Genomic DNA, 18,348 nt, shown 5'->3' on the forward strand with positions numbered 1-18,348 from the left:
AAAAAAAAAAAAAAAAAAAAAAAAATCACATTTGTATATACTAACAATGAACATGTAGACATCAAAAATAAAACCACAGTAATATTTAAAATTTCCCCACAGAAAATGAAATATTTAGGCATAAATCTAACAAAACATATATAGGACTTTGCATGCTGAAAATTTCAAAATGCTGGTTTAAGAAAGCCTGAAGAAATGGAGAAACATACTGTGTTTGTGGACTGGAAAATTCAACATAGTAATAAGACTCAACACTGGTTTAATGAAATTTCAATAAAAATGTCAATAAAGGGGCACTGGGTGGCACAGGTGATTAAGTGTCTGACTCTTGATTTTGGCTCAGATCACGATCTCACGGTTCATGAACTGGGCTCTGTGCAGACAGGGCGGAGCCTGCTTGGGATTCTTTCCCTCCCTCTCTCTCTGCCCCTCCCATACTTGATCTCACTCTTTCTCTCTCAAAATAAATAAACATAAAAAAAAAATCTCAATACAGTTTTTTTAGACATAATTTTTTTTACTAAAATTTATATGGAAACTCATAGCACCTAGAGTAGCTAAAATAATTTTGAAACGGAAGGATAAAGTGGGAGGAATAGAGAACGAACTCTCAGATCTCAAAGGTGAGAAAAAAATCCAATTAAAAAATAAGCTGCAGACATTTCATTGAAGAGAATAAACAGATGGTAAACTAGCATATGAAAAGATGTTTAACAACATTAGCCATTAGGAAAATGCAAATTAAAACAATAATGAGATATCAAAAGGGCTAAAATAAAAAACTGTGATAACACCAAATGTGGGCAAGAATTTGGAGAAACTAGCTCACTCATACTTGGCCGATAGAAGTATAAAGTGGCGCAGCCACTCTGGAAAAGAATTTGACAGTTTCTTATAAAACTAAACACACAATAACCATATGATCCAGCAACTGCACTCTTAGGCATTTATCCCAGAGAAACAAAAAGTTATAGTCACACAAAACCTATACATGAATGTGCACAGCAGTTTTATTTGTAACAGCCCCAACCCGAAAACAATCCAGATGTTCTTCAAGGGGTGAATGGCTAAAACGTCCTGTATTTATACCATGAATACCACTTAGCATTAAAAAGAAACTAAATACTGATACATGTAACACCATGAATGGATCTCACGGGAATTTTTAAAAGGGCAATCTCAAAATGTCATATATTGTATGATTCCACTTATATAATGTTCTTGAAATGACGAAATTTTATAGAGATGGAAAACAGATTTTTGGTCGCCAGGAGTTAGGGAGGGGCAGGGAGGAAGCAGCTATGGCTATAAAAGGGTGGCAGGAGGGATCCTGGTACCAAAACCGTGTTGATCTTGACTACCGTGGTAATAAAAGGGCATAAATGTAAATACACACAGACACAAATGAGTGTATGTAAAACTGATGGTTTGAATGAGGTGAGTGGACGTTTCCAATGCTAACCTCATGGGTGGGATATGTTTATACTTACACAAGAGTTTACATCGGGGGGCAATTGGTGTAGGGTGTAGGGGATTTCCATTATCTTTTACAAACTGTATGTGAACCTACAATGATCTCAACGTATAAAGTGTTTTTTTAAAAACAGTACTTATAGAAGCTGTGGCTTTTATTTGCAAGGTCCAGGCTTTGTTGACAGCAAAACAATTTGCCTCTGGCACCAGTAGGATGTGGAGGAGTCTGGAAAATTCTCCCAACGCCCTTTGAGAGGCCCAAGGTAGCTGTCTGCTAATAAAGGAGGAAGCCTGCCCACCACAGATCACCAAGGGCAGGGAACCCTGTAGGAAAGGAAGGACACACCCGATTTCAGAGGACCAGCAGAGCCAGTGAGAGCTGAAGGGCAGGCGAGCTCAGCTAAGCCCTCAATCGCTGCGCTCCTTTGATGGGCAGACCAGGCAGACCATACATACACCTGACATAGGCAATTCACGGCAGCCCGAACCCAGTGACCGGCTAGCAGAAGGCTACAATAGGTGGGTGCACACAGCCTCCCTCAAGCCCGGAGGCGCCCTTCCCAACACCCACCAACACCCAGGGAGAAAGCCAGGAGAAAGGGCACGGAAGAAACTGATTTCATTTGCACATTGAAAATGTTGAATGAAAATGAACAAACTGAATCCAGTTAAGAGAAAATTAAGAGGGTTTTCTGTACATCTGAGTCATTATGCCAAAACTTTACTATATAAAGGACAAACAAAAAAAAGTGAACATTGAGGTCCTAAGGCAGTCATACCCTTGCTTTGGGGAGAAAGAATGGATCTGCAGGACATCTCTGTGTTCACTTGGAATCAACGTATGTTCTCCAAATAATTTTGGAAACAGCTCCAGTCAACTACACTGTTTGAAGTTGTCCCAAATATGTTATAATGAATGTTTTGGGTTGTATTTGCTTTTCTAAATTAACCAATTAGAAGTGCACATGAGTGGAATCAATTAAGTGGTAAGAACGCAGTAATTACCCACACTGGCACCTTTCTTTGGCAACTGAGCTGCTCGATTCAGTTAATTATTTCCTCATTAGTAATATTTCTCTTGGCTCTTGTCTCCCAGCCTCTCCTCTCGGCAGCGGGATGTGTCACACGCTGGTGCTCACCTGCTTGGACACCTTGGCCCAGGTTTTCTTCAGCCTATAGATGGCACTTCGGTTTAAGGCCGAGGTGATCTCCAGCACGCCATTGTAGTTGTGCAGGCATCGGCAAATGTCTGCCACTGCCACCCACTTCTCTATTGCGTTGGCACGGGAGCTGATATCGGCATAATTCATTATCTGGGAGGCCACCAGGTTGCTCATCTGAGACAGTGGAAAAGCCAAGAGAGACCAGCCAAGAGTCAAAGCAATGCATTCAGGCAAAGTGCCTAATTTACCCATGGAAATGTCAGGAAAGCAGGGTGCTGAGGGACAGGGAGATCACAGTCCATATTTAGATACCAATCTTCTGAAAAGACTGAAGTGTATAGTAATAATAACAACAAGAAACTAATGGGAACCTGTTCATCCTCAGAGTGAACAGGAGGGGTTGTTTGGAATCAACATGTTGGGAGGAAAGGATCACTTTTTTAATCAGTAATTTTGATGAAGGAGTTATTTCCAGTAATTGAGGAAATGAAATAGAATAAGCTGACCCTTGAGGAATGGCAAGCTTTGCTGATTACGAAGCGAAAAGTTTCACTTTTGGGGGGGTGCTCTCCACATGCTCCTTCGCCCCCCAACATGTGGGGACCAGGAAATCCAGTTATCACGGGAAAGAAAACACATTTACCCCCAATCAAATCAAATTCTAACCCAAGACCCTTTGAAGCCAGACACATTTAGGGAGAGGGGAAGAGAGAACATTTATTCCTTTTTATCTCGCTGGACTTGTTTCCATCAGAGTTAACAGGACTTACAGTTTCAAGGCTAAGTACTGTAATTCTATTAATTGAAACTAAGACAAAAAGAGGCAGCAGCTGAAGCAGCTCAATATTTAGAATATGGAAAGGAAAAGAACAGCTTAGGACTGATGACTAACAGAGAACATAGGATATGTAATCTTACATCCATACACTTAATCTAGTGGGTATACCCATTGTTTGACCATTCCATAGGTATGTTAGATCTCACAGTGCCTCAAAATTATCATTGTATATATTCATTAAAAAAATTTTTGTACTGAGCTCCTAGACAAGGCCTTCTTTTAGGTTCTCAAAACAGGACCAAATAAATGAGAATACCTGATCTCAAGGCACTGAGCCTAGTTAGGCAGCAAGGTGAAGGGAGACAGACATAAACAAGTAAATATTACATAGTGAAATGCAAAGCTAGGTCTGCATGGAGGGGTTTGAGAACATGGAGGTAGCATGGGGCATTTGGCCAAGTACAGAGGAGGCTTCCAGAAACAGGTCATGCCTGCACAGAGTCCTAAAGGCTGACCAGGAGTTAGCCACTGCTTTCCATCAAAGGAGAAGAGCATTTGGAAAGGGACAGAGGTAGAAGGCACGGTGTAACAGAGGATCTTGCAGGCATCTGAGGAGCACAAGGAAGCCATGAGAGACACAGACGCCAGGTAAGCAGGGCTCCTGTAGGCCTGGTTGAGCAGCTGGGACTGTATGCTGAAGGTGAGAGGAAGCCACTGGCAGAATTTTGTTATGAAAATGGTATAATTAGATTGGTCTTCCAGAAAGGTAACTTCTGTGACACTGTATGAAGAAGGGACTTGGGGGACAAGGAGATGGCAGGGGTGATAGTGAGTTAGGAGCTCCTAAAGAAAATGATGAAAAATCAAATCACGGTCATGGCAGTGGGAAAGAAGGGGAAAAGAAGGGTCTGGGAAATATGTAGATTTAGGGTTCACCAATATGTTCGGGAGCGAGATGGGATGGGTAGCAGAGAAGGAGTCAAAGATGACCTCTAGATCCTATGCTTGGATGAGTGAGCGTGTGGTCTTGGCCACTACCCAAGACTAAGAATAAAGCATCAGATGTAGAAGTAGGCTTGGCAGGTCTGGGAAGTACCAATGAATTGTAAGTTCCATTTGCAATCTGTTGAAGGCACAAAATGAGTGGCCATCCTGGTAGACACATGAGAGTCTGGAGCCTGGGAATGAACTTCTGATTTGATTGTTCGTTATATCCCAAGTGTATGTAGGCACAGACAATACAGGCTTGTTTTCTACAGCAGGGGCTCTGCTTCTCAGACAGTAGTCTACAGGGGCCATGTGTCCTGTCCTTTAGGCACCGGGGACACGGATGCTCATCATGAGATAACATTCACTCAGCGTATATGCAGTCTGCATGTACCCTGTGCAAAATACCATCTTGGGAATTTGTTGTTGTTTTGCATTTTGATTCTGGATGACTTATTAATTTACCTACAGGGATCCTGATAGTCTTCTTCTTTTTTTTTTTTAACATCATCATTATTCCTTTTACTGTAATCTAGTAGAACTGGAAAGGGAGCCTTCCCTTTGCCTAGATAAGCCTGAAGATACTCCCACATATGTGGTTCTGCAAAAGGACTGAGATGATTAGAACAGAACCAGTTAGGAGTTAGGAGTTGGTGGGTTTAACAGCAAGGCCATCTTACTGCTGGAGAAAAGCAGAGCTGGGAGATGGACTGACAGCTGGTCAGCAGTGTGCACAGCTACAGCAACACTGTAATTATGCTCAAAGGGGTCCCTTCCAAGCCTGGAATGCATATGTGCTGAATGTTCAGTAAAAATGAGGGTGATCTGTACTAACCCAACCTTACTGTCACGAGCACCCCTGGGAACCGGTGACACATGTGCTATTACAACTAGTCAGTGTATGACCATGAAGTAATGATGATTATGCTAAAATAATAGCAGCGACCTATGCATTATTGAGCACTTGCCAGACTTAGGTACCACCAAGAGTGAACCTCATGTCTGGAAGTTAAATGGAACTTATTAAACTTGGAGCTCTTAGAGAAGATATAAGCTTGAATATTTTTTTTTTTTTTTTAACATTTCATCAGTTCTGTTTTAGAGAAGGAGTCTTAAGACCCTGACTCATCTTCCTACAACATGCCCACATTTTATTTTTATGGCTACTCACATCATTGAAGTGCTGGCTGGTTTTCATAATGTAAGGTGTTCTTTCATTTTTATCCAGCTTCATCCACCCCTGCCCAAGAAATTCTCTGTAAGTTCAAAACAGAACACAAGACCAATTTAGTTTCTTAAATGGTGGCTATGATCCTGAACAATGAGTATGATTATTATATACATTAATTTTGACATTGCCCAACATCTAGTGCTCCTGACCGACTCAAATCAATTTTTGCTCATCTCTAGCATTTTACCACTCGATGTCAAAAGAAAAAGATTTTTCAATTTCCACCTTTTTCTTAGAAGAGTTTGAACTTTGTAAGGATTACGATCATTATAAAAACTTCTCTGAAAGTGGTAAACAATGGCCAACACAGAAGGAATAAAGTACTAATTCAGAAACCAAGACTATTTTCACTGGATCAGCTTTAAAAAATCTTAAGCCTTGGGGAGCCTAGGTGGCTCAGTCAAGTTAAGCATCTAACTTCAGCTCAGGTCATGATCTCACAGTTCATGACTTCGAGCCCCACAAAGGTCTCTGTGCTGACAGCTCAGGGCCTGAAGCCTGTTTCATATTCTGTCTCCCTCTCCCTCTGTTCCTCCCCACTCAAGCTCTGTCTCTCTCTCTCTCAAAAATAAATAAACATACATACATACATACATACATAAATAAATAAATGAAAAATCTTAAGCCTTAGCAGAAGGTCCAAAAAAATCCATCACCACCAAAAACGTTAACCAAGAACAACATGTTTTCCTCCACTTTGCTCTGATATTCTCCAGGACAATGTCAATTCCACGGGCAGGGATTTTCCTTTATTCTCCCCAGAGCCCAGAACGGTACATGTGGTAAAGGCTGAATAAACAAACACTGTTGTTACCACTTCATGTAGTGAAGGCAGTTACAGGGGTGGGAGCTCAGCCTGGTGGAAGGTCTTTCTTCAGAATAACATCCCTGCTCCTTCACTTCACCCATGAGCAGGCCACCAGATCACAGCAAGCAAGGGACAATCAAGCTGGAGCATACAGGGATTATTTTGTATAGGTATTACAAAAAATAACCTGAAATGCAATTACTCTGACACAGTCTTAATCCAGAAATGTTGGCTGAGTCCCTGCAAAGGGTTTTTTGTTCCTTCATATTCCTGCAAGGCTGTTGGACATAAAGGTGTGCCAGTTCCACAGACAAAAATAATTGGTAGATGTTCCCATCAGCAGGGTGGGGACAGAGAAGAGAAGAGAGGAAGGGTCCCAGTAAGGGTCCCAGGAAGAGACCACCCATGGGTGTTCAGCCTTTCTCTTTCTCTTCCTCCACAGAGGTCATGTTCATCTCCCCACCAAATCCCCACTGCACTAGAGGGGAGTGAGGAGGTGGGGCGGGGGGTGGGGGGAGAGGCACTGTGGTTTCTAACTCAAGTCTTCACTCCAGTAGTCACTGGGTTCATTTGTAGAGCCAACAGGCCATATTCCTTCCCTCCATCCCCTGCCCCGCTTGTTCCTGGGTAGAGAGGCGGGGAGGGGAAGAAGATAAAACACATAAAAGAAAAGTCTGCAGGGGCATCTCCTGGCCTCGCCCCTTATGCCTCTCTGACACAGCTGCAGCTCTGACCACCCATCGCCATACCTGACTCTCCATCATCACGATGTCCTCTTTTCTACATACAACATGGGTCACCGTTCATATCTCATGCCCAGCCCCTGCTTTACCGGCAATTTAGCTATTTCACAGAGGACATGTGCCAACAGTTGTCATTTGTCCAGACAAAGGCCTTGTTTGTGGAGCTACGGATTGTTGCAGCTTGAAGGGGTCTAAAGGCCCTCTTCATCCACTACATGGGAAGATTAAAGGGCAGCAGTGATACTGATGCTCGTTACTTGGCAGCTCATGCAGCACGTCTACGCTCCACATGCACCCCGTGCAAAGCTGTCTCGGGAATCTATGCTGCTGCAGCGTCTCAAAGTTCAGCAATACTTGTTGGCTCGTGGAAGTGGGTGAATAGTTGTAGCAAAATGTATAGCTTCACCCAACATCGGTGCTTCTCAACGTATTGTCTTAGATCACGCAATATTGTCTGGGATTCCCACTGAAAATGCAGTTTCCTGGGCCTCAAACCTCCTAGAATCACAAATCTCAGAAGGAGGTATCTAGGAATGTACATTTTTAACAAGCTTCCCAAATGATTTTAGACACCATGAAGTTTGAGAACCACTGTTACAGCCATATTGAGGTTTCTATAATGCGAGGATGTGAGAATACGAAGAAATTCACATTCCACGGGAACTACAGAACATAGAGAAACACAAGAGTGACCATCTTGATAGTCCTCAGTGTTGCCAAATCAATATTTCTAGAATAAACTGTGACCAAAAGGCATTCAAGTGGGACCAAACCATTGTAAGATTAAGACTCACACCTCTGTGCACACACATCTGCCTTAGGAATAATGGCGGCTCTAAGCCCACAAGTCCTGCCTGAGGGAGCCTGCAGCCGTGAGGGCCACACTCACTCGTAGGGAATGCTTCTGAAAATGATGTGGTCCAGGAGGGTGATCTGCTCAGCCAGCTCCATGGCTGACAAGGTCTCAAAGCACTCAGCCTTCGGACAGTCTGTCTGCAAGAGAGGAAGGTGGGAATGAAACACACTGAGAGCGAGGTGCCCAGCAGCTCAAGGCAGCTGCTCAAGAACAAAGTCCATCACAGATTGGGGCTACAAAGAAAATGGCAAAAAGCTCAGAAACATCAGCCAACATTAATATCATGGACCAACAGCTAAACCCCAAGTCGAATTTAGTTCATCTCACAGTGCTTCATTGGTAGAACTACGGTTGAGCATCCAGGTATCAGTTATGGGCAAGTTGTTTGCCTCTGAGAAGCAGTTTGCAAATAATCATGCTGAATAAGACCATGGCTGGACTTACCAGTTGAATTATATCCTCTAATTTTAGGTGGATGTCATCCTGATCATCTTGTGAAAGGGCCCTAAAAAATGAAATCAAAGTATCATCCATGGAAAGAAACATGCCAGGAACAAAATGACAACATGCACTTGGTTCTCCCTGGGTGGGAAGCTGAGGGGTTCGGGTCCATGAGGCTGTGCTGCCAGCTGGAGCCTGCAGAGACATAAGCTGGAGACAGGAAGTCAAGGAAACAGAAAAACACACACGTTAGAGGCACAGGAAGATCATAGAGCTGGCTTATATCGAGGAGCCAACCTGTTACACACAAGGTTGTAAATAAAACATCCACAATCGGGGCGCCTGGGTGGCTCAGTCGGTTGAGCGTCCGACCTCGGCTCAGGTCATGATCTCACAGTCCGTGAGTTCGAGCCCCGCATCGGGCTCTGTGCTGACAGCTCAGAGCCTGGAGCCTGTTTCAGATTCTGTGTCTCCCTCTCTCTCTGACCCTCCCCCGTTCATGTTCTATCTGTCTCAAAAATAAAAAATAAACGTTAAAAAAAAATCCATAATCAAGGTGAACCCGAGCGTGAGCTGGTGTGCTCTGCACTACTGAGAGGATCCAGGCTGTGAGTTCAAGTATCCTGCGATCCCATCAGTCAGAGATTCCAATGGGCCTGAGTGCCTCATCCACACTCCTCTAGCTCCCACCCTGGCCCTTCTGTGCTGATGCTGTGGCAGAAGAGGCAGAGGACCCCCTCCCCGTGCACATGTAGACAGAAGCTCAGAGAAGTTCCTGGTTGGCAAGAATCTGAACAGTGCAAAGCAGAAGCCAGCAGGTAAACTCTTTTCCCTTGATTCCCAGATGGACTTTCCCAAGATGCATTTGGTGCTATATCCCCACACACAGAGTTATTCAGCTCTCAGTATTTTTTTTCAGTGATGAATGACTGAATAAATACATAAGTTAATGAATCCTGAAGTGGGTGTGGGTTTCAGAGTGGGAGTGACATTTCATGTCCAACAGAAGTTCAGAGTCCAGGAGAATTATACTGATTACATAACTTACCATCTGGGCCAAGCATTTTAAGCCTTCCAAAATGAAGACACAATCACATATTAAAAATACTGAAATATTTAAACAGTCCCAAACCATGTAGCCTGTCTGCTGTAGGAAGGTAGTTTTAAAAGAAATAATGGGGGCACCTCAGTAGCTCAGTTGCTTAAGCGTCTGACTCTTGATCTTGGCTCAGGTCATGATCTGAAGTTTCATGACTTCGAGCTCCATGTCAGGCTCTGTGCTGATGGTGTGGAGCCTGCTTGAGATTATCCCTCTCCCTCTCTGCCCCTCCCCTGCTTGCACATGCTTGCACTCTCTTTCACTCTCTCTCTCTCTCTCTCTCTCTCTTAAAATAAATAAATAAACTTAAAAACTAAAAGAAATCATGATGTGATGTTCTGTTGTGTTCCGAATTGATGAAAACAGAACTACAACCCTCAAAAATACAAAAGCAACAGAGATAAGGTACCATATACACGCTACATGCCAGCCGTGCGTTAACCATCTGACAAACACTCTCTCTTGTGTCATATGAGATCCCTTTGAGGTAAGCATTATGAGGTCCATTTTACAGATAAGGAAACCAAAGCTCAAGGGAACTGACTAACTTGCCCAGGGTTTGGTCAGCTGTGTTGTCCTGTTGCTCTTGCTTATCTTAGGCAGACTTATAAAGACACCTCTTCAAGGCTCCAGCGTAGAGCACACATCCAGAAATGTCCAGTCTCTTTCCTCTCTTTTCCTCTCTTACAAAAGCTCTTGGCTGTTTAGCAGAGGAGCAAAGGACTGTTTACCAAGGAGAAGATTCCTTCTAGATTCTAGGAGTGGTGGTCCTCTTCTTAGCAATGAGCCATATCATTTGCAATCAAAAAGAAATATTCATAATACGATAAAAGGCAGATTGAGGTGAGGAAAAAATAAGCAAACAGAAGTCTTTCTCCAAAGATTATTAAATCCTACCTAAGGATTACACACACGGGATAAAAGTGACTATTTCCCAAAGCTCATGTCATTCTTTCCAGGGTAGTCTCGGTTCCTGGAGAGAGATCGGTGGCCACATAACTATGTGTACCCATGGAAAAGATATTTTTTAATGAGGCTGGGTAATATTCTTTCCTTGGAAAGAAGTGGTCAAGAAAGTAGTTAGCTTCTATCAAATGTTCCTTTCCTCAGTGATCTCATGTTAATGTTCCAAGATACATCTGGTCTGGTTAAATTATCTAACATTTTCTCCTCTCACAAGTGCCTATTGATGCTGCTCGGGGCTTTGTGATGTTTGTGGGTCACCTTTTCATGACCTGACCCATTCCAGCGGGCTACCTATGAAGCCAGTCTTTGTTTCTTTTCCTTTCATGGCATGTTAGTTGTCTACCAAAAACTCTCTGCCACATAGATTCAGAACAGCAAGTCCATACAATGTCACAGGGGGAGCAGTATTTAGAAATAGAAAAGTCTCGAGCCGAGGGTTTTATTCACAAAGAAGACAACAAACTATGTATGCCAATTAAGTTTCTTCCTCATAAAGTAATCCCTGTGAGAGTGTGTGGGGCAGAGATGGTTCATCATTGGAAGCATCCAGTTTACTATATAAAGGTAATATATGTTTAAATACATTTCATGTTTACATCTCACTGTTACACAGCTTGATTGCATATAAATATCTCATGTCTGGGCTACCTCTAACTACAGTGCGATATGTCTTTATCTCTCGCAACCACAACTTGTATTCACTGGGAGGTATGTTCACCTATTTTCCCTTAGATGTGAAAACTCTGGTCCAGCTCCAATACTGGATGGATTTGCTTCTAGTCTCCTGACAGCTTTAGCGCTTTGATGCCCACTCCAGGATACTGGGTTTCTCTCACATCTCCCAGTCAGCATGATCTGTTTAATATTTGTGCGTTTATAATAACAACACCAGATAAATTTTATTTATCTAATTTTATTTTTTTATTTAAAAAAGTTTTTAAACATTTTATTTATTTTTGGTGAGACAGACAGAGCGTGATTAGGGGAGGGGCAGAGAGACAGGGAGACACAGAATCCAAAGTAAACTCCAGACTGCAAGCTGTCACCATACAGCTCGATGCAGGGCTTGAACCCACAAACTGTGAGATCATGACCTGAGCTGAAGTCGGATGCTCCAGATAAAAAATTTTTAAAGGAAATGGGATTATTCAAGTTCTATGACTGGAAAAGTGCTCCTTCAACAGTAGAAATCAGATAGTCTTAAAAACTGAGCTAAGAGCAACTGCCCTCTGTCCTCAGACTGGTCCACACTCTCTGGGCTGCCTGCTGTGACTAAGACTGGCTGGCTTGTGCTCCTGGCATGACCTGCCTGCCCCAGTCTCTGCTCCTCCTCACTTTGTGAGGTTTAATCACTTGTTGCTTCCCTTCTGGGACCTGCCAGACCACCTCTTCCTTCCTTTGCTTTCTTAGACGTGGCTTTACTTCCCTCTAGGCTCTCCTGAGCCCATTGCTACCCTTGCTCTGGCATATCTTAGAAATGCATGGAAACTTTCAGTACTGAAATCTCATGGCTTCGTTGGAAATAATTCCATTTGTTTCCAAATTAAGAAATGAATTAACAGGAACATCTTTGTAATTTTCAGGGTTACTAAATAATCCTGCTGATTTCTGTTTCTTTCTCATATACTCCATGATGGCTTCTTTTCACAAAGAGATTTCATGAATGATGGCATCCCATCAGGGATGGTTATATCTAGGTGTTACTTCCTACTTCACCCTCTAATCACTTTGACATGATTGTAAAAATATAAATATAAGGGCGCCTGGGTGGCTCAGTCGGTTAAGCGTCCAACTCTTGATTTTGGCTCAGGTCATGATCTCACAGTTTCTTGACTTCGAGCTCCATGTCAGGCTCTGTGCTGACCATGTGGAGCCTGCTTGAGATTCTCCCTCTCTCTATGCCCCTCCCCGGCTCGCACTTTTCTCAAAAATAAATTAAAGAAGAAATAAAACTATAAATATATAAGTATCATACATATAAACATAAGTGATTCGGTAAGTTATCAGAAACTCTAACAAATGAATGTATCATTTATTCCTCTTTTAATCACAATCTTGTGTGCTGGGGCAGGGACCCTTAAGCTTAGTGCCGGTGGAATGACTTACTTGACAGGGGAACTTCAATCAATGATCAGTAGTTTTCTGGCACCACCTAGCTTCCTAGGAAGGTGTCTCAGAGAACCAGCTGACCCAACTGGAACTTGAGGTCTGGTTGTCTGCTCAGTTAAAATGGGCTACTGATCCCAATGGTATCCATCTGCTTTAGTTGATATGCTCAGGGCTAAACAAAGGCTTTTGTTTCACTTGGCCTCATGGGAATAAAGATGGTCAAAGGAAGAAGAATGGATGGCATAATATCTATTCTCTGCTTGGCTCTGTGAGTACATGTGGAACGGTGACAAATTGTGGTACCAGGAACTAAAGGAGCTATTTTCACAAGAGCCTGAGACTCTAGGTTGAGTGAGGCATGCTCTGGGGCCCATGTGGCTCAGGAATGGGGCAGGTGGCATCTTTGCCAGCTTTTTGATAGGGAAATGGTGGCTTCAGAAGACGGTCAGGCAGCATGCTAGACAGAGACAGTGCTGGCACTGATAAGGTCTCTCCCTCAAATGGTCTTGGGTCAGTGAACTTGAATAAAGATGCTGAGGCAGAGGGGAGTCTAGGTGGCTCAGTCGTTGAGTGTCCAACTCTTGATTTTGGCTCAGGTCATGCTCTCATGGTTTGTGTGTTCGAGCCCCAGATTGGGCTCTGTGCCAAAAGAACGAAGCCTGCTTGAGATTTCCTCCCTCTCTCTCTCTCTCAAAATAAAAGAAACATTTAACATTTTTTTAAAAAGATGCTGAGGCACAAAAATGACTGGGTTTGTTCCTGAGTACACATTTCTTGGGGCTTTTGGAATATTTGGGGAAGACTTTGCAAGGGATCAGAATTGTGGGTGGGCAGCTGGGGCCATCCCATCATCAGAGCTCCTTTTGGCTTTGCTTTTTACTTCTTTTTTTCTTCTCGTTTACAAAATAGCAAGTGGGTTATAACTATGGTTTTTTGGTAGCAACTATATTGAGATATAATTCCCATATTAAATGATTCATCTGCTTGGAGTGTACATTTGAAAGATTTTTGTATTACATTCACATCATTGTGCAATATGAAATTGGGTTTCAATGTTATTATAATCTCTTTTGTATAGATAAAATGATGAAGCCCAAGGAAAGTCGAGTTTGACTAAGACCCTACTTGGGCCATATTTCCTTGATGGAAGAAACTATTTTTCCTAAGAGCTATGGTCGGTGCTAATAATAATAGTAATAATAATAATAATAAGTGCAGCAGTAATACAAGTGCTATGTTTCAGGCATTGTGTTAACCTCTTTAAACATATGATACCATGTAATCTTTATAACCATTCAATAGTAGGTACTATTCGCCTCATTTTATAATTGAGGGAACTGAGGTTTAGACTGGTTAAGAAACTGGACAGCTTTAAGTGGCTGAACCAAGATTATACCCATGAACCCTGTGAAAATAAGAATCAGACTCTGCTCCGTGTCATGCTCCCAGGCTGTACCATCTACTAACATTTCTATTTCTTATTGATTTCACACCTCTAATTCTCAGGCCATTTATTTAACAAAAAGAATTTGCACATCTTAAGCCTGATGAATAATAAAGACTTGGGATGGTAAACAGGATTCATCTTAAATGCCAACTCCAATTAATGGCGTGCTGGTCAGTGGAGTTCTAAGCTCACCCCCTGGTGCAGGCAGAAAGCCCTCAGGATTGATTAGTAATGTCTGGTGTGGATGTTGTGAGAGAATGGGCAACATGGGTTTGCACATTCACCAATCCTGTCTGAACACCTCATTTCCCTGCCAGCTGTCCAGTCAAATGTCCCTGGGGGCACAAACTTCCAGAAAGTGGTTTCAAAATGTTAGTGTTTTAAATACAAAGAGCATAATAACCTGTGTACGTAAAGAAGAAAGGACTAGTAATCATTCACAGATATAACCACACATTCACTTAAACCAGGCTTTATCTGAAAATGTATTTACAATTTAAATCTGAAAATAAACATAGTAACAGAGCCCCTAAGCTTCTTTAGGTGTTTTCATAGCATGGAAAAAGTGATGAGGGCCTTTAATAGATTCCTAGAGTTGCCCTAATAAAGTACCACAAACTGGGCATATTAAAACAATAGAAATTCATTGCCTTAGAGTTCTGCAGGCCAGAAGCCCAAGACCAACGTGTCGGCAGAGCCACGTTCCCTCTGAATCCTGTCGAGGAATCCTCTCTTGCCTCTTTCTAGACTTCTTCTTTTTTTTAATGTTTACTTACCGTTTTTGAGAGAGAGAGACAGAGAGAGAGAGAGAGAGAGAGAGCGCGCGCGCGCGCGCGCACAAGTGGGGGAGGGGCAGAAAGAGAGGGGGCCAGAGGAGATGAAGTAGGCTTTGCGCTGACAGCCCAGAGCTGACGCAGGGCTCAAACTCATGAATGGTGAGATCATGACCTGAGCCGAAGTCAGATGCTCAAACGACTGAGCCACCCAGGCACCCGCCTCATTCTAACTTTTAGTGGTTTGCCAGTAATCGGCATTTCTGGCCTTGCAGCTGCCTCACTTTCATCTTTGCATCATCTTCACACGGCATTCTCTCTGTGTCTTGCTCTGTCTTCACATGGTCATCTTCTTATGAGGACACCAGTCATATTGGATTAGGGGCCCACCCTATTCCAATAGGACTTCCTCTTAATTAATTACATCTGCATTGGCCCTATTTCCAGATCACATTTTGTGGTACTCAGGGTTAGAACTTCAACATACCTGTTGTAAAGCAGACACACTCCACCCACAAGAGCCCCTAGACCAAAGAAGTGTCTGGTGACAGGATCTTGAGCTAATGGTAGTAAGAATGACTTAGGAGCCAATTGCTAAAAAGCTGCAGACCAAAATCTGGCATGGCTGCATCAGAGAGGGACTTCCAAAAACATAGTAGACTGAACTAAGATGGAATCCTCTCAGAAAGCTGGATAACAAGGAAACAATATATTCAAGGTTAGAAGAAAGAAAGGCCTCTTTCCAGAGACTGTAAATGAAGACAGAACTAGAAGTCAAAATGGTAAAGGGGTACCAGGCTCTAGCAGATAGATGCTGGGCTTCCCACCCCCAAGCAGGGACAGACGATATAGCCATGAGTCAGGAAAGCTATAACCGAAATGTCTGCACGAAACCCCTGATGGCTGTCCTCCTGCTATAGAGCGTACTAGAAAAGAACTCCACCCACCAGTTCAAGAAGCTGTAAGAAAGCCTGTGACCTCTTTGGATGCTGGGTGTAATGATAGACACAAACAGTCTCTTGTGGGAAACCCAAAGTTCAAGCTTTTATCACACAGACGTCCAAAGTTATACAACCTGTATGATGTGGGAATCCCAACCTGAGAAGAAGTCAGTAAAGCTGGTCTAGGACTTGCAACACGAGCTGAAGAAAATACACAACTACTATCTGGTGGCACATCCACAAGCCAGGAGCACAAGACTCTCACCGAAATGCCACCACCAGCTCATCAACATGAGCTTACAACAAACAACTAGAACCGACGGCAGGAAAACATCATCTCTTTGCAATGCCTGCTGGAGTCACAGGAGAGGATCCTCAAGGCATCCGCTTCTCCGCTTTTGGTCCTGCAGCAAACCACGCTCTGCCCACACAAACAGGAGCAGCTGCACTCCTGGGCCCCACACAAGTCACGTCGCCCAGTCCAAGTGTTCCTGAGGCAGCATGCGCCAATCTGCCCCCAGAAAAGAGACGACACGTAATACCTTGCCAGTGACAGCAGAACCCCTGCTGCCCCCAGGAGTCTCAGATACATCTTTCTGATTCGATAGGATCTTATTTTCTGGAACAAAGCACAAACCAACCAACGTAATTAGGAGGCACCTGAAAACTGCACTTACCTCAGAATATTCGCCGTGGCTTTCCTTTCTTGGGGAAGAAGGTCTGGGTCTCGCAAAACTTCTTCTAGCAAATTTAGGACATTCATTTTTAGTTCGTTGTTGAGCTCAAAATCCTATAAAATAAAATGGATCTTTTAAAAGTTTAGTTGTGGATGTTTTAGCTCCAGGACACATGGCACCATTTCTCACGATAAATTCTCTCAAAGTGATATGTAGGAAATTAAAAAGTATGGACCCTAGGACTGTTCTCCCCACCAGAGATCCTGAGTTAATTGGTTTGGGATGGGGTCCTATTGTTAGTATTTCTGACAGGCTCCCCAGGGGCTGGAAACTCCTCAAAGAGATAGCCTGGACCACACAGCACTTCCTCCCCATGTTTACATCTATTCACCTTCCACGTCTAGGAGGTGATATACTTTCTCCCAGGAGCCTTCCTTCGTCAATCTAGTGGGGCAAAGGGCTTTGTTTCGATGCTCTCAAGGTTCCCCCTAGCATTACCTACTGCACTGTACAGGCCGAAATAATCATCTGTTTTCCCACTGGACCGTGTGTAAGATCGGTAACTGGGGCAGAGCAATGGCTCATACACACACACACACACACACACACACACACACACACACACACAAAAGATCGGTTGCAAGAATAAAATCTGTCATTTGGGCAGTGACTTGAATTAAGAACTTCAGTACAGGGGTGCCTGGGTGGCGCAGTTGGTTAAGCGTCCGACTTCAGCCAGGTCACGATCTCGCGGTCCGGGAGTTCGAGCCCCGCGTCGGGCTCTGGGCTGATGGCTCAGAGCCTGGAGCCTGTTTCCGATTCTGTGTCTCCCTCTCTCTCCGCCCCTCCCCTGTTCATGCTCTGTCTCTCTCTGTCCCAAAAATAAATAAGCGTTGAAAAAAAAATTAAAAAAAAAAAAAAAAGAACTTCAGTACAGATGTGCCAAGGGCTAAATAAAGGACACTCACAAACCAATGGGGCTGCACCAAACAAACCCAGGAGTGAAACTGAAGGGCGACCACTGGGCAAAAGGTAGAACACGTGAGCATCAAAATGAATAATGATAGTGATAAATAATAACCAACTGAATCACAACAACCAGTGATGTTCACAGAGACCTAAGTAGGTAAATACATAGAGAGGGTGGAAGAGGAACTTTTCTTCAGAGTAGAATTCCAATTAGCAAGTGCAAAGAAACAAAAGAGCTTTATAAAAATCACCATTTTGTCCAAAGCAGTAATAATGGATCAGGCAGCTGAATGGATGCTGAAATTAACTGGGAAAGAGAATTAATAATGTCCAAGTACCCACATACCCCTGGCAGAAATGATTTATTACAAAGAGAGACAAAGTGATCAGAATTACCATCACTAGTAATGGAACAAACCAACATCATGTACCTACTAATGTAACGCTCTGTGAAAATCATCAGTTATTATTTTTTCCAAAGATGCAGAATCTCACATGGGTTTTGTGAGGCACACTGTGCTCTTCAAAAATGTTAACATAAAAAAAAAAAAAAAAGGGGCGCCTGGGTGGCGCAGTCGGTTAAGCGTCCGACTTCAGCCAGGTCACGATCTCGCGGTCCGTGAGTTCGAGCCCCGCATCGGGCTCTGGGCTGATGGCTCAGAGCCTGGAGCCTGTTTCCGATTCTGTGTCTCCCTCTCTCTCTGCCCCTCCCCCGTTCATGCTCTGTCTCTCTCTGTCCCAAAAATAAATAAACGTTGAAAAAAAAAAATTTAAAAAAAAATGTTAACATAATGTGAACGACAAATAACTGGAACTGTTTTACTTTAAAGGACACCAAATGGACCATGGCTACATGCAGCATATAAACCTGGGATCGAGGGGGAAAC

The 18,348-nt window shown here is 43.2% G+C and overlaps 1 protein-coding gene across 5 annotated transcripts in view; it reads right to left on the reverse strand.

Annotated features, from left to right (window-relative positions):
• RASGRF2 (Ras protein specific guanine nucleotide releasing factor 2) overlaps positions 1-18,348 on the reverse strand; it is a 241,544-nt gene that overhangs the window by 9,192 nt on the left and 214,004 nt on the right. For all 5 annotated transcript variants that reach the window (XM_040449627.1, XM_040449618.1, XM_040449610.1 and 2 more), the window contains 5 exons: positions 16,493-16,605; positions 8,484-8,544; positions 8,073-8,176; positions 5,573-5,657; positions 2,613-2,810 (listed from right to left, as the gene is read on the reverse strand). In XM_040449627.1, the coding sequence (XP_040305561.1) occupies positions 2,613-2,810; positions 5,573-5,657; positions 8,073-8,176; positions 8,484-8,544; positions 16,493-16,605 (561 nt within the window). The remainder of the gene's footprint in view (positions 1-2,612; positions 2,811-5,572; positions 5,658-8,072; positions 8,177-8,483; positions 8,545-16,492; positions 16,606-18,348) is intronic.

Source organism: Herpailurus yagouaroundi, unplaced genomic scaffold (assembly GCF_014898765.1).
Source record: "Herpailurus yagouaroundi ecotype Mexico unplaced genomic scaffold, PumYag 29, whole genome shotgun sequence".
Classification (NCBI taxonomy): domain Eukaryota; kingdom Metazoa; phylum Chordata; class Mammalia; order Carnivora; family Felidae; genus Herpailurus; species Herpailurus yagouaroundi.